The sequence below is a fragment of the Salmo salar genome, chromosome 01 (genome assembly GCF_965601325.2).
Source record: "Salmo salar chromosome 01, fSalSal1, whole genome shotgun sequence".
NCBI classification, from domain to species: domain Eukaryota; kingdom Metazoa; phylum Chordata; class Actinopteri; order Salmoniformes; family Salmonidae; genus Salmo; species Salmo salar.
This window is the reverse complement of record NC_138291.1, coordinates 130,973,630-130,989,513: the sequence shown is the minus strand read 5'-3', so window position 1 is coordinate 130,989,513 and position 15,884 is coordinate 130,973,630. Positions and strand designations below refer to the sequence as shown.

The window sequence follows — 15,884 nt, the reverse complement described above, 5'->3', positions numbered from 1 at the left end:
AATGCTTACGAGCCTGCTGCTGCCTACCATCGCTCAGTCAGACTGCTCTATCAAATCATAGACTTAATTATAACATAATAACACACAGAAATACGAGCCTTTGGTCATTAATATGGTAGAATCCGTAAACTATCATTTCGAAAACAAAACGTTTATTCTTTCAGTGAAATACGGAACCGTTCCGTATTTTATCTAACGGATGGCATCCTTAAGTCTAAATATTGCTGTTACATTGTACAACCTTCAATGTTATGTCATAATTATGTACAATTCTGACAAATTAATTACGGTCTTTATTAGGAATAAATGGACTTCACACAGTTCGCAACGAGCCAGGCAGCCCAAACTGCTGTAAATACCCTGACTGCTTGCACGGAACACAAGAGAAGTGACACAATTTCCCTAGTTATAAGAAATGTATGTTAGCAGGCAATATTAACTAAATATGCAGGTTTAAAAATATATACTTGTGTATTGATTTTAAAGAAAGGCATTGATGTTTATGGTTAGTTACACATTGGTGCAACGGCAGTGCTTTTTTTGCGAATGCGCTTGTTAAATCACCACCCGTTTGGCGAAGTAGGCTGTGATTAGATGAGAAATTCACAGGCACCGCATTGATTATATGCAACGCAGGACACGCTAGATAAACTAGTAATATCATCAACCATGTGTAGTTATCTAGTGATTATGTTAAGATTGATTGTTTTTTATAAGATAAGTTTAATGCTACCTAGCAACATACCTTGGCTTCTTGCTGCCCTCGCGTAACAGGTAGTCAGCCTGCCACGCAGGCACCTCATGGAGTGCAATGTAAGGCAGGTGGTTAGAGTGTTGGACTAGTAACCGGAAGGTTGCAAAAACAAATCCCCGAGCTGACAAGGTAAAAATCTGTCATTCTGCCCCTGAACAAGGCAGTTAACCCACCGTTCCTAGGACATCATTGAAAATGAGAATGTGTTCTTAACTGACTTGCCTAGTTAAATAAAGGTGTAAAAAAATACAAAATAAATAAAAATCGGCCACAATCGGTGTCCAAAAATACAGATTACAGATTGTTATGAAAACTTGAAATCGGCCCTAATTAATCGGCCATGCCGATTAATCGGTCGACCTGTAATGTAAACTTCTGACCCACTGGGAATGTGATGAAAGAAATAAAAGCTGAAATAAATTATTCTCTCTACTATTATTCTGACATTTCACATTCTTAAAATAAAGTGGTGATCCTAACTGACCTAAGACATGGACTTTTTATTAGATTTAAATGTCAGGAATTGTGAAAAACTGAGTTTAAATGTATTTGGCTAAGATGTATGTAAACTTCCGACTTCAACTGTACATTTTACAAACCCTGTATATTTTACATTGGTTATCTTGTTTTTATTTGTCCCACCCTTCAGCTCCATCCAACCCCTCCCATCTATCTCTTAACACCATCCATTTTGGATTTCTATTTGCCATATATTTTTCAACTGTGCCGTGATGCTTCACAAAAGTACTGAACCTTTCTATTCTCATAGCTTCTACAGATTGTAAATTAAAGATAAAAACATTTTCTAAATTAATTATAATATTATTCATCGATTGACTATGACTTTTCAAATCACCCAGTATTGCTATCTGCAGCGTTACAGTGTAACCTGTAATTTAAATGGATTTTTATTTGGATTTCCTGTAATGAACATACACAAATATTACTGTTACAGTTTGATCAGGTTGCAATTCCAAGATCCATTTCAATAGCTCACTGTTCTCATTTCACTATACAGTGAAACAACAGATTTCAAAGCTATTTAAAAGCTACTTTTGCACTCAACAAGTATAAACTTTGATACAAAGTATGAGGATTCAGGACTGAATCCTAAAGTAACTTCTTAACATCAGCTCCACTGATGTAAACATCTATTATGCTCAACCATGTCAATATTTGATTTACGCTGGTATACAGTGCATTCAGAAAGTATTCATACCCCTTCCCTTTTTCCACCTTTTGTTATGTTACAGCCTTATTCTAAAATATATATATATATATTTTTTAATTTCATCAATCTACACACAATACCCCATAATGACAAAGCAAAAACAGGTTTTCGATTTTTTTGCACATTTATTCAAGATAAAAAAACAGAAATACCTTACATTAGTATTCAGAACCTTTGCTAGGAGACTCAAAATTGAGCTCAGGTGCATCCTGTTTCCATTGATAATCCTTGAGATGTTTCTACAACTTGATTGGAGTCCACCGATGTGGTAAATTCAATTAATTGGACATAATTTTATTTATACTATTTAGAAAGGCACACACCTGTCTATATAAGGTTCCACAGTTGACAGTGCATTTCAGATCAAAAACCAAGCCATGAGGTCGAAGGAATTGTCCATAGAGCTCTGAGACAGGATTATGTCGATGCACAGATCTGGGGAAGGGCACCAAAAAATGTCTGCAGCATTGAAGGTCCCCAAGAACAGAGTGGCCTCCATCCAGAAAGACAACCATCTCTGCAGCACTCCACCAATCAGGCCTTTATAGTAGAGTGGCCAGACGAAAGCCACTCATTGGGTAAAAGGCACATGACAGCCCGCTTGGAGTTTGCCAAAGGGCACGTAAAGGACTCTCAGACCATGAGAAATAAGATTCTCTGGTCTGATGAAACCAAGATTGAACTCTTTGGCCTGAATGCCAAGCGTCATGTCTCGAGGAAACCTGGCACAATCCCTCTGGCCCAGCCAGAGCCCAAACTTTAACCCGATCGAACATTTCTGGAGAGACCTGCAGAGAAGAATGGGATAATCTCCCCAAATACAGGTGTGCCAAGCTTGTAGCGTCATACCCAATAAGACTCGAGGCAGTAATCGCTGCCAAAGGTGCTTCAACAAAGTACTGAGTAAAGGGTGTGAAAACGTATGTAAATGTGATATTTAAGGTTGTTTTTGCTTTGTAATTATGGGGTATTGTGTGTAGATTGATGATGGGAAAAAAAACGATTTAATCTATTTTAGAGGAAGGCATTAATGTAACAAAATATTGAAAAAGTCAAGGTGGCTATTAAGTGGCTTCCCACGAAAGGATACTTATTTACCTCAATCATAACTCTTTAACTGCTAGAGCAGCACATCCAAAGTTTTGAAACTGAAAGTTCCTTCCTAACTTTGAACATCATGGCTGCAAGAAAACAGGAGAACAAAAACATGCCTCCCTGGGGAGTTGGGTGTGTGGCGATGGAGGGGAGGAGTGGTAGAGGGATGGAGGGGAAAGGCCCTCGCTTTGTCTACGTTTTCCAATGGAAATCCTTTCACCAGCCAAGCTGACTGAGAGAGACACTATAATTTTTGTGTGTGTGTGGATCATGTGATTGGTGAGCTCCATGGCACTGACCTCTGATCTGAACACACAAACACAGAGAGAGAGAGAGAGAGAGAGAGAGAGAGAGAGAGAGAGAGAGAGAGAGAGAGAGAGAGAGAGAGAGTCTCTCTGTGTTAATGATGGGTGGGTGAGGGGCGAAGATATGCCCTCTCAACCTCTCCAACGTCAAAACGACCAGCTGAGTTGCTCAGGATAATGTGCCTGTCATCTTAGATAGGAGTGATTTGCCTAGTTAAATAAAGGTTAAATAAAAGTAAATAAACACAGCATATAAGATGATCAACCTCAGTCAGGGTTGTTCTTTTCACGCAACATTCTATGAAAAATATATAACACTTTCTGGTGCAGATGTAACATGTAGGCTTTGATGTTGAGGTCTTTCTTCATGTTGACAAGCTAGGGGTTAAGACCAAATGCATTCATACATTTCCTTCTGTACACAGCCATCTCTAACATGTTGGGGGGCATTGTTCTGGTCTGGGCTAAGATCACCTCTCTAGTTGGCCGATGGTGATCCTTTACTACAGTGACCCAGATAGGGGCTGTGGAGCTGTCAAACACTTCAGGGCTGCGTCTTAAATGGCCCCCCATTCCCTATACAGTGCAGTACTTTTGACCAGAGCTGGTCAAAAGCAAATCACTATATAGGGAATTGGGTGCCACAGCTCTCACTGTTACCCAATGAGCCAGCCTACCATGCTGTATGTAAGAGGCTTACCACACAAAGAGGGCCTACTACTGAGTTCAGAAGGGTTTCTGTGGTTTGAGCTATGAGCTCGGTTCTGTCCCAAATGGCACATTATTCCATATGCCCACAACCCTCTTTCAAGCCATGAGTTGATATGAGGAGTGGTCTCTCCACTATGCCGAGAGGTCCAAGACAATAACAAGTTTGTGTGCACGCGTGCGTATGTGCGTTTGTGTCTGTGCACCTGTTGCATTTCATGTTTTCCTGGCCATCCCTCAGCATCATCTTTAAAGATCCCAACAGACAAAACAAGTTGAAATGATTTAATCGGAATTACAACCAGATTACAACCTGGTTGTGAACTACTAGGCTAGAAGTTCTGCTTGTAATAATTTTTCAAACAGTTTTGACCACTGAGAAGAGTCTTGTGCTATCGTACACATATCTTACACATTCAAAGTTTGCATTACTCATTAATTTACAACTATCTGTCCATAGCAACAAGTGGTGTTATTTATTCAGTGCCTATTGTAAATTGACATACAGATGCCATATCTTAATTTGATTGTCTTGTTGTTGCAAACTTGTTGTTGCAAACTTGTACTGTATTCGATGTTTGAAAAGGCTTTTAAAATTCCACATAAAAATGTCTGACCTGATTTTCCCTAACAAAAAATATATCAACCCCTACAAAAAATGTCCATGATCCACATAACAATTCACATTTCCTCTTGCTGCAGGATTATTTTCCTGCTGTGAGAAACTGGATCAAATTAAGACACAGCATCTGTAACGTCATGAAAGGGAACGTACTCCTCCACTTTATGGGCCCATTAATCTCATGTTATGTAGGAGGAATTGCTTTGTCACTTTAATGACAACTTGACTCATTCAAATTAGTGTTTTTCTTAAGTTCAACCTCATGTTAGGTCTTAAATATCCAATAAATTGGACAAGGGGACCACACAGTCACTCAGTGCACAATGTATGCATCCCAAATTGCACACTTTATAGTGTACTACTTTTGACCAGGGCCCATAGGGTAGTAGTGTACGTTATAGGGAATAGGGTGCCATTTGGGACACACCCCTTTAATGAGTAACCTAATTAAACAAACACTAGAGGCTAAACAAACATTTGTTGTTTCAACATCCACATTTTGTAACATTCACTCCAGAGATAAAGTCCAGATTTGTGTGGTCTATTCTTGGTCAGGTCCATCACATCAGGACAGTGTGTGTGTTGTGTGTCTTTATTTCACCTTTATTTAACCAGGTAGGCAAGTTGAGAACAAGTTCTCATTTACAACTGCGACCTGGCCAAGATAAAGCAAAGCAGTTCGACACATATAACCAGCACAGGAAAAAAAAATGTATGAAATGAAATGTATGCATTCACTACTGTAAGTCGCTCTGGATAAGAGCGTCTGCTAAATTACTAAAATGTAAATGTAAATAACAACACAGAGATACACATGGAGTAAAACAAACATACAGTCAATAATACAGGAGAAAAATAAGTCTATATACAATGTGAGCAAATGAGGTGAGATAAGGGAGGTAAAGGCAATAAATAGGCCATGGTGGCGAAGTAAATAAAATATAGCAATTAAAACACTGGAATGGTAGATTTGATAGTAGATGAGTGTGCAAAGTAGAAATACTGGGGTGCAAAGGAGCAAAATAAATAAATAAATACAGGAGGGGAAGAGGTAGTTGTTTGGGTTATTTATAGATGGGCTATGTACAGGTACAGTGATCTGTGAGCTGCTCTGACAGCTGGAGCTTAAAGCTAGTGAGGGAGATAAGTGTTTCCAGTTTCAGAGATTTTTGTAGTTCGTTCCAGTCATTGGTAGCAGAGAACTGGAAGGAGAGGCGGCCAAAGGAGAAATTGGCTTTGGGGGTGACAAGTGAGATATACTTGCTGGAACGCGTGCTACGGGTGGGTGCAACTATGGTGACCAGCGAGCAGAGATAAGGGGGGACTTTACCTAGCAGGGTCTTGTAGATGACCTGGAGCCAGTGGGTTTGGCGACGAGTATGAAGTGAGTGCCAGCCAAGGAGAGCGTACAGGTCGCAGTGGTGGGTAGTATATGGGGCTTTGGTGACAAAACGGATGGCACTGTGATAGACTGCATCCAATTTGTTGAGTAGGGTGTTGGAGGCTATTTTGTAAATGACATCACCAAAGTCGAGGATTGGTAAGATGGTCAGTTTTACGAGGGTACGATTTGGCAGCATGAGTGAAGGATGCTTTGTTGCGAAATAGGAAGCCAATTCTAGATTTAACTTTGGATTGGAGATGTTTTATGTGAGTCTGGAAGGAGAGTTTACAGTCTAACCAGACACCTAGGTATTTGTAGTTGTCCACATATTCTAAGTCAGAACCGTGCAGAGTAGTGATGCTGAATGGGCGGGCAGGTGCAAGCAGCGATCAGTTGAAGAGCATGAATTTAGTTTTACTTGTATTTAAGAGCAGTTGGAGGCCACGGAAGGAGAGTTGTATGGCATTGAAGCTCGTCTGGAGGGTTGTTAACACAGTGTCCAAAGAAGGGCCAGAAGTATACAGAATGGTGTCGTCTGCGTAGAGGTGGATCAGAGACTCACCAGCAGCAAGAGCGACATCGTTGATATATACAGAGAAGAGAGTTGGCCCAAGAATAGAACCCTGTGGCACACCCATAGAGACTGCCAGAGGCCCGGACAACAGGCCCTCAGATTAGACACACTGAACTCTGTCGGAGAAGTAGTTGGTGAACCAGGCGAGGCAATCATTTGAGAAACCAAGGCTGTTGAGTCTGCCGATGAGGATGTGGTGATTGACAGAGTCGAAAGCCTTGGCCAGGTCAATGAATAAGGCTGCACAGTATTGTTTCTTATTGATGGTGGTTAAGATATCGTTTAGAACCTTGAGCGTGGCTGAGGTGCACCCATGACCAGCTCTGAAACCAGATTGCATTGCGCAGAAGGTACTGTGGGATTCGAAATGGTCGGTGATCTGTTTGTTAACTTGGCTTTCGAAGACCTTAGAAAGGCAGGGTAGGACAGATATAGGTCTGTAGCAGTTTGGGTCAAGAGTGTGTCCCCCCTTTGAAGAGGGGGATGACCGCAGCTGCTTTCCAATCTTTGGGAATCTCAGACGACACGAAAGAGAGGTTGAACAGGCTAGTAATAGGGGTTGCAACAATTTCGGCAGATAATTTTAGAAAGAAAGGGTCCAGATTGTCTAGCCCGGCTGATATGTGGGGGTCCAGATTTTGCAGCTCTTTCAGAACATCAGCTGACTGGAGGTGCTCTTATTCTCCATGGACTTTACAATGTCCCAGAACTTTTTTGAGTTTGTGTTGCAGGAAAAAAATGTCTGCTTGAAAAAGCTAGCCTTGGCATATTGGTTTCTAACTTCCCTAAAAAGTTGTATTTCACGGGGGCTGTTCGATGCTAATGCAGAACGCCACAGGATGTTTTTGTGTTGGTTAAGGGCAGTCAGGTCTGGAGAGAACCAAGGGCTATATCTGTTCCTGGTTCTAAATTTCTTGAATGGGGCATGCTTATTTAAGATGGTGAGGAAGGCATTTAACCTGTTAGGGCTAGGGGGCATTATTGACACGGCCGGATAAAAAACGTACCCGATTTAATCTGGTTACTACTCCTGCCCAGTAACTAGAATATGCATATAATTATTGGCTTTGGATAGAAAACACCCTAAAGTTTCTAAAACTGTTTGAATGGTGTCTGTGAGTATAACAGAACTCAAATGGCAGGCCAAAACCTGAGAAGATTCCATGCAGGAAGTGGCCTGTCTGACAAGTTGTGTTTCATCTTGGCTCTTTTTATTGAAGACTGAGGATCTTTGCTCTAACGTGACACTTCCTACGGCTCCCATAGGCTCTCAGAGCCCGGGAAAAAGCTGAACGATATCGAGGCAGCCTCTGGCTGAAACACATTATCGCTTTTGGCAAGTGGCCGATCAGAGTACTATGGGCTTAGGCGCGTGCCCGTGTCGACCGAATGCTTTATTTTCTTTCGTCTGTTTACCTAAACGCAGATTCCCGGTCGGAATATTATCGCTTTTTTATGAGAAAAATGGCATAAAAATTGATTTTAAACAGCGGTTGACATGCTTCGAAGTACGGTAATGGAATATTTAGACATTTTTTGTCACGAATTGCGCCATACTCGTCACCCTTATTTACCCTTTCGGATAGTGTCTTGAACGCACGAACAAAACACCGCTGTTTGGATATAACTATGGATTATTTTGAACCAAACCAACATTTGTTATTGAAGTAGAATTCCTGGGAGTGCATTCTGACGAAGACAGCAAAGGTAATAACATTTTTCTTATAGTAAATCTGACTTTGGTGAGTGCTAAACTTGCTGGGTGTCTAAATAGCTAGCCCTGTGATGCTGGGCTATCTACTGAGAATATTGCAAAATGTGCTTTCACCGAAAAGCTATTTTAAAATCGGACATATCGAGTGCATAGAGGAGTTCTGTATCTATAATTCTTAAAATAATTGTTATGCTTTTTGTGAACGTTTATCGTGAGTAATTTAGTAAATTCACCGGCAGTGTTCGGTGGGAATGCTAGTCACATGCTAGTCACATGCTAATGTAAAAAGCTGGTTTTTGATATAAATATGAACTTGATTGAACAAAACATGCATGTATTGTATAACATAATGTCCTAGGGTTGTCATCTGATGAAGATCATCAAAGGTTAGTGCTGCATTTAGCTGTGGTTTGGGTTTATGTGACATTATATGCTAGCTTGAAAAATGGGTGTCTGATTATTTCTGGCTGGGTACTCTGCTGACATAATCTAATGTTTTGCTTTCGTTGTAAAGCCTTTTTGAAATCGGACAGTGTGGTTAGATTAACGAGAGTCTTGTCTTTAAAATGGTGTAAAATAGTCATATGTTTGAAAAATTGAAGTTTTTGCATTTTTGAGGTTTTTGAATACCGCGCCACGGGATTACACTGGCTGTTACGTAGGTGGGACGATTTGGTGCCACCTACCCTAGAGAGGTTAAAAAAAATAACCAGGCATTCTCTACTGACGGGATGAGGTCGATATCCTTCCAGGATACCCGGGCCAGGTCGATTCGAAAGGCCTGCTCACTGAAGTGTTTCAGGGAGCGTTTGATAGTGATGAGTGGAGGTCGTTTGACCACTGACCCATTACGGATGCAGGCAATGAGGCAGTGATCGCTGAGATCATGGTTGAAAACAGCAGAGGTGTATTTAGAGGGCAAATTTGTTAGGATAATATCTATGAGGGTGCCCGTGTTTACAGCATTGGAGTTGTACCAGGTAGGTTCATTGATAATTTGCGTGAGATTGAGGGCATCAAGCTTAGATTGTAGGATGGCCGGGGTGTTAAGCATGTCACAGTTCAGGTCACCGAGCTCTGAAGATAGATGGGAGGCAATCAGTTCACATATGGTGTCCAGAGCACAGCTGGGGGCAGAGGGTGGTCTATAGCAGGCGGCAACGGTAACAGACTTGTTTTTAGAGAGGTGGATTTTTAAAAGTAGAAGTTCAAATTGTTTGGGTGCAGACCTGATAGTAGGACAGAAATCTGCAGGCTATCTCTGCAGTAGATTGCAACACCACCCCCTTTGGCCATTCTATCTTGTCTGAAAATGTTGTAGTTAGGGATGGAGATTTCAGAGTTATTGGTGGTCTTCCTAAGCCAGGATTCAGACACGGCTAAGACATCCGGGTTGGCAGAGTGTGCTAAAGCAGTGAATAAAACAAATTTAGGGAGGAGGCTTCTAATGTTAACATGCATGAAGCCAAGGCTTTTACGGTTACAGAAGTCATCAAAAGAGAGCGCCTGGGGAATAGGAGTGGAGCTAGGCACTGCATGGCCTGGATTCACCTCTACATCGCCAGAGGAACAGAGGAGGAGTAGGATAAGTGTACGGCTAAAAGCCATGAGAATTGGACTTCTAGGACGTCCGGAACAGAGAGTAAAAGGGACAGGTTTCTGGGGGCAATAAAATAGATTCAAGGCATAGTGTACAGACAAAGGTATGGTAGGATGTGAATACAGTCAAGGTAAACCTAGGCATTGACTGATGAAGAAAGAGATATTGTCTCTAGTAACATCATTGAAACCAGGTGATGTCATCGCATGTGTGGGTGGTGGAACTGAAGGGTTGGATAAGGTATAATGAGCAGGGCTAGAGGCTCTACAGTGAAATAAGCCAATAAACACAAACCAGAACAGCAATGGACAAGGCATATTGACATTAAGGAGAGGCATGCTTAGCTGAGTGATCATAAGGGTCCAGTGAGTAGTGAGGTTGGTTGGGGTCACGGCGATTCAGACAGCTAGCCGAACCATGGGTAGCAAGCTAGCAGAAGATGGAGGTCTGTTTTTAGCCACCCCGTGCGTTTCTGTCTGTAGATTAGTGGGTTCCGTGTGGTAGAGGGGACCAATCCAATTGTCAAAATAGTTATAGTTATAGTGGCCCAAGAAGATTGTTCAATAGACCTGTTCAGATAGCAGCCAATATGCTCAAGACAGCTAACGATTAGCGGGCTGCAGTTAGCAGATGGGCGTTCAGGTTACGTCGTGATGGAGGGGCCAGTTGAATAACTCCCTTGGGCAGATAACGTCGGAATTCCAGTCGTGAAGGCCCGGTGGGGCTCCGCATCGGCAGTAAAACGGGTCTGGATAGGTGATTGTAGCCCAGGAGTGGCTGATGGAACTCTTCAGCCGGCTAGCTCCGGGATAATTGGTGTTTGCTCTGGAATCGACGTTAGCAAATAGTCACTCGGATAGCAGCTAGTTAGCTGCAAGATCCAGGTGTAAATGTCCAGAGCTTGCGGTAGAAATCCGGGGATATGGAGAGAAAATAGGTCCAGTATGCTCTGGTCTGAGTCGCGTTGTACAAAACTGGCGATAGCTTTCCGAGCTAAAGGATAGCTGATGACCGCTAGCCGTGGTTAGCTGAATACTAACGTTGGCTAGTGAGCTGGCTAACTTCTGGCTAGCTTCTGTTGTGGATTTTGGATACGAGGTGAATAATACTTACAAAAATTAAATAAAATAAAAAACAGATCCGCACCACATTTGGTGAGGCGTGTTGCAGAAGTTGAGTTTCTCGAAAAAATATACAAAAAGGTATGCGAAGAAAAAGACAAAAAATACATACACACGGGACAAGACGAGGACAAAGGACGTCTGACTGCTACGCCATCTTGGAAACCTTGAAGAAGCTATAGAAATAGAATATAAACTCAATAGAAGCGTTGTTTCTTGTACTATTGTCTCTTGTGTCTTTAGAGGACTGTTTCACTTTGATGTCCTTTTTCTTCTGTCCTTATTTTGTCTCTCTTTTCTTCTGTTAACTAGATATTCTTTGTTATTCTTTGTTAGCTAGCTAGCTTCTTTCAGGAGAGTCCCTAGCAACTGCTTAGCAACTGGTAAACAATTCAGCTAGCTAAGATAACTGTGCAATTTTATGAAACATTTTTACTTTTTCAAAAGCCTATCTTCTTTGTTTGTTGCTTGCTTTGTCTCCTATTCAGTCTCCTACTCCTAGTCTCACATCAGGATAGTGAGTAAAGGATCATTGTTTGCCTGGCTGGCATAACCTCTGCATACCTCACGGTAAACAGGGGTAATACTGTAGATTTAGGTCAGGGGAGCAGACTAGCCTAATTATCTGACAACATTTCCTATGTATTATTTGTTTTTGGAAAGACAGATGCACCCGGGATGGTATGTCAGGGTGGCACAACTGTTACTACTAGTTCACATCTGGCTTATTTTACACTTGTCTCTCACCCAATTGGCTGACTCCTAAGATCTATAACCCTGGTCTGTTACCCAATTGGCTGACACCTAAAATGTATAATCCTTGTCGCTCACCCAATTGGATGACTCCTAAGATTTAGAGGCCTTGTCTGTCACCCATTGGCTGATACATAAAATCTATAATCCTTGTCTCTCACCCAATTGGATGACTACTAAGATTTAGAGGCCTTGTCTGTCACCCAATTGGCTGACTCCCAAGACCTAGAACCCTAGATGGGCAATGGCTGTGATAGGAGAAAGCTGAGGATGGATACACAACATTGTAATTACTCCTCAATACTAACCTAATTTACAGAGTGAAAAGAAGGTATACAAATATTCCAAAACATGCATCCTGTTTGCAACAAGGCAGTAAAGTAATACTTCAAAACATTTGGCAAAGCAATTAACTTTTAGTCCTAAATACAAAGTGTTATGTTTGGGGCAAATCCAATACAACACATTACTGAGTAAAACCATCGCCAAGCAGCTTGGTGAGAAGGTGACAACAGTTGGTGCGATTATTTGCAAATGGAAGAAACACAAAAGAACTGTCAAACTCCCTTGGCCTGGGGCTCCATGCAAGATCTCACCTCGTGGAGTTGCAATGATCATGAGAACGGTGAGGAATCAGCCCAGAACTACACCGGAGGATCTTGTCAATGATCTCAAGGCAGCTGGGACCATAGTCACCAAGAAAACAATTGGTAACACACTACGCCGTGAAGGACTGGAATCCTGCAGCGCCCGCAAGGTTCCCCTGCTCAAGAAAGCACATATACATGCCCGTCTGAAGATTGCCAATGAACATCTGAATGATTCAGAGGACAACTGGGTGAAAGTGTTGTGGTCAGATGAGACCAAAATGGAGCTCTTTGGCATCAACTCAACCCGCCGTGTTTGGAGGAGGAGGAATGCTGCCTATGACCCCAAGAACACCATCCCCACCGTCAAACATGGAGGTGGAAACATTATGCTTTGGGGGTGTTTTTCTGCTAAGGGGACAGGACAACTTCACAGCATCAAAGGGACGATGGACGGGGCCATGTACCGTCAAATCTTGGGTGAGAACCTCTTTCCCTCAGCCAGGGCATTGAAAATGGGTCGTGGATCGGTATTCCAGCATGACAATGACCCAAAACACACGGCCAAGGCAACAAAGGAGTGGCTCAAGAAGAAGCACATTAAGGTCCTGGAGTGGCCTAATCCCATAGAAAATCTGTGGAGGGAGCTGAAGGTTCGAGTTGCCAAACGTCAGCCTCGAAACCTTAATGACTTGGAGAAGATCTGCAAAGAAGAGTGGGACAAAATCCCTCCTGAGATGTGTGCAAACCTGGTGGCCAACTACAAGAAACGTCTGACCTCTGTGATTGCCAACAAGGGTTTTGCCACCAAGTACTAAGTCATGTTTTGCAGAGGGGTCAAATACTTATTTCCCTCATTAAAATGCAAATCATTTTATAACATTTTTGACATGCGTTTTTCTGGATTTTTTTGTTGTTATTCTGTCTCTCACTGTTCAAATAAACCTACCATTAAAATTATAGACTGATCATTTCTTTGTCAGTGGGCAAACGTACAAAATCAGCAGGGGATCAAATACATTTTTCCCTCACTGTATATGCCTACCCTTCCACCATCCTTCCACCTCATTTTACACTCCAACATGATATAATAGGAAAACGTCATCCTGACATGGTTTTGCAAAAAGTTAAATGTCACGGTAGCTGATATTTTTCTCAGTACGTTGCAGTCAATGGAAAAAGATCACTGTCGCAGTGTTAACATTTTTCTTGTTTATATTATCTCATGTCTGTCTCTGTCTCACTCTCTACCTCCTCTTTATCCCTCCCTCCCTCATTATCTTCTCTCTCCCTCCCCCTTCTTTCACACCCTCCACCTTTCTCACCCTCTCTGTCTCTCTCGCTCTCTCCACCTCCCTCACTTTCCCTTCTTTCCCTCCCCCTCCTTTCATCTGTCTCCCTTCTCTGCCTGTCTCTTGAGTCTCTCTCCCCTCCCTCCTTCTCCCTCTCCCCCCTCCTTCACTCCCTGCCTTTTCTCTCTCTCCTCCCCTCTCCATTATCTCACCCTCCTTCTTACCTCTCTCCCCCTCCTCTAATCACTGTTTCTCCCTCTCCCTCCTCTCTCCCACCTCTGTCTGTCTGACATGTAGACAGACAGACAAACAGACACAGACAGACAGACAGACTGTCTTATGTAACCATACCAAGTGTAACATATCATACTAATTTGAGAGTCCCGGATTTTCATTAACTATGTGACATCTAGTCTATGAGACCAGCCTAAAACTCAGTGACCTATGCATTGATTCTGAGAAAACGTCCGCTGCAGTTTGTTGAACTTCACAGAGGGGTGCACTAAGCTATTTTGTTCTCGGTACCCCAAGCAAAATTATTCGGACAGATTGGTGCCTGATGATTTGCAGTCGCTAACCTGTATTTATGATTGTCTCATAGTAATTAGGCGGGTGCTTACGTTTGTCCTATTTTACACATGTACATGTGTGTGAATTAGAAATTAGTTTTTTTTTAATATCCTACTCCCCTGAAACACCCTCAGAGAGTGAGGTCACGGCCAGGGATAAGCCATTATTGACAGCAACCCTAGAGCAATTAGGGTTAAGTGCCTTGCTCAAGGACACGTTGACAGATTTTTCACTTAGTTGGCTCAGGAACCTAGTCAAAAAACGACCTTTCGGTTAAATGGCCCAAAGTTCTTAACCGCTAGGCTACTTGCTCCCACGCCTCATGACATTGTAACACTGCTGTAACACTGCATTTTGATTTATTTGGCACCTGTGGAATATTTGACGTGCAAATATAACATGAAAATTTATAAAAACTTTTGCATTCTTCTTAACTTACCTTTTTTAACCGGTTATGTATTACAGTTTGAAATACTTGAGCCACAAACAAGCCAATCCCGATGAACAGCAGATGAGCGCAGACAATCCCAATTCCATATACAGCACAAGATCTTTGAGTCATGATGCAGGACAACAGCGCGTAAAAGTTTTAACACAGCAAGAAGAGGACTATACCGTTGAAATGTGGCAACTGAGCCAGGGCGCTTTTATCTTCAAGTTCCTTCAGTTCACGTGCATACATTAAGAACAAAACATCGTCAAAGTTGACCTTGTTGTCCGCTTTTGTGGTTTGTGGTCAGTTTTCCGTTTTTCAGTAACTTGTAAAGTGGTAGAACTTGGATTCTGTATTAGTTACCGATTTTATCTGTTTATTCTAATCGAATATCATGGTAATCACTTCTTTACTCTTCTTAGTTTTAAGTCATTGCAAGAAAAGGGATGTATGCTAAGTTTAGTTATCTGCTGCCTGGTTAATAATGAGATCTTTCACAATAAAAGGAGGTCGTCTGCAATCCGGGGTGGTGACGGTGTAATAAACTGTATGAATAATGCCAGTGGATATTTGTAGGTTAGTGAGAAGGTCGCGCTTGTGCGCTAAGCGAATGTTGATTGGTCACAACGCAATGTCTGCTGTTGTCCCTTCAACACGTGTGTCAATACGGTTACTGTTTCTGCCTGATTGAGAGGAAAAGTAACAGTGTTGTATTCATTAGTGCACACTGTAGAAAACGCTTTGCAATTAAAACGAGCGTTTGTTATTGGACAAATTCAGGTTAGCCGGTCCCCGCTTCGGCCCGTTTGCTTCTGTTTGCTTTCTAGTGAGTACACCCCAGGGTTGGCTGACTTGCTACTCACACAGGTTATGGGCAGACAGCCTAAAATTCACCCAGATCCTTGCTTCATAATGGTGCATAAAAGAGCTGGATAAAATAATTTGAAGACAATTATCCATTGTGGATAAAATAATTTGAAAACAATTATCCATGTGGAGATAATTTAATATAATTTTCTATTTTTTTAATTTAATTAATTGTTTCACACTATTTGCATGGATTGAAATGATTTGACATCAAACTACAAGGGCAAATTCAGGGCTGGAAGTTGTAATTCTAATGTGTAATAAGTGTAATAAG

General features: G+C 41.9%; 1 protein-coding gene across 2 annotated transcripts in view; it reads right to left on the bottom strand.

Annotated features, from left to right (window-relative positions):
- The window catches only part of LOC106560709 (lysosome membrane protein 2), a 63,071-nt gene extending 47,811 nt beyond the window's left edge, over window positions 1–15,260 (bottom strand). Inside the window, exon 1 of one of the 2 annotated variants that reach the window (XM_014123870.3) lies at window positions 14,750–15,260. In XM_014123870.3, coding sequence (XP_013979345.1) covers window positions 14,750–14,872 — 123 coding nt within the window. In that variant the 5' untranslated portion in view covers window positions 14,873–15,260. Of the gene's footprint in view, window positions 1–745; window positions 838–14,749 lie in introns of those variants that run through there. The other variant, XM_014123878.3, reaches the window with a different exon arrangement.
- Window positions 15,261–15,884: the final 624 nt, after the last annotated feature.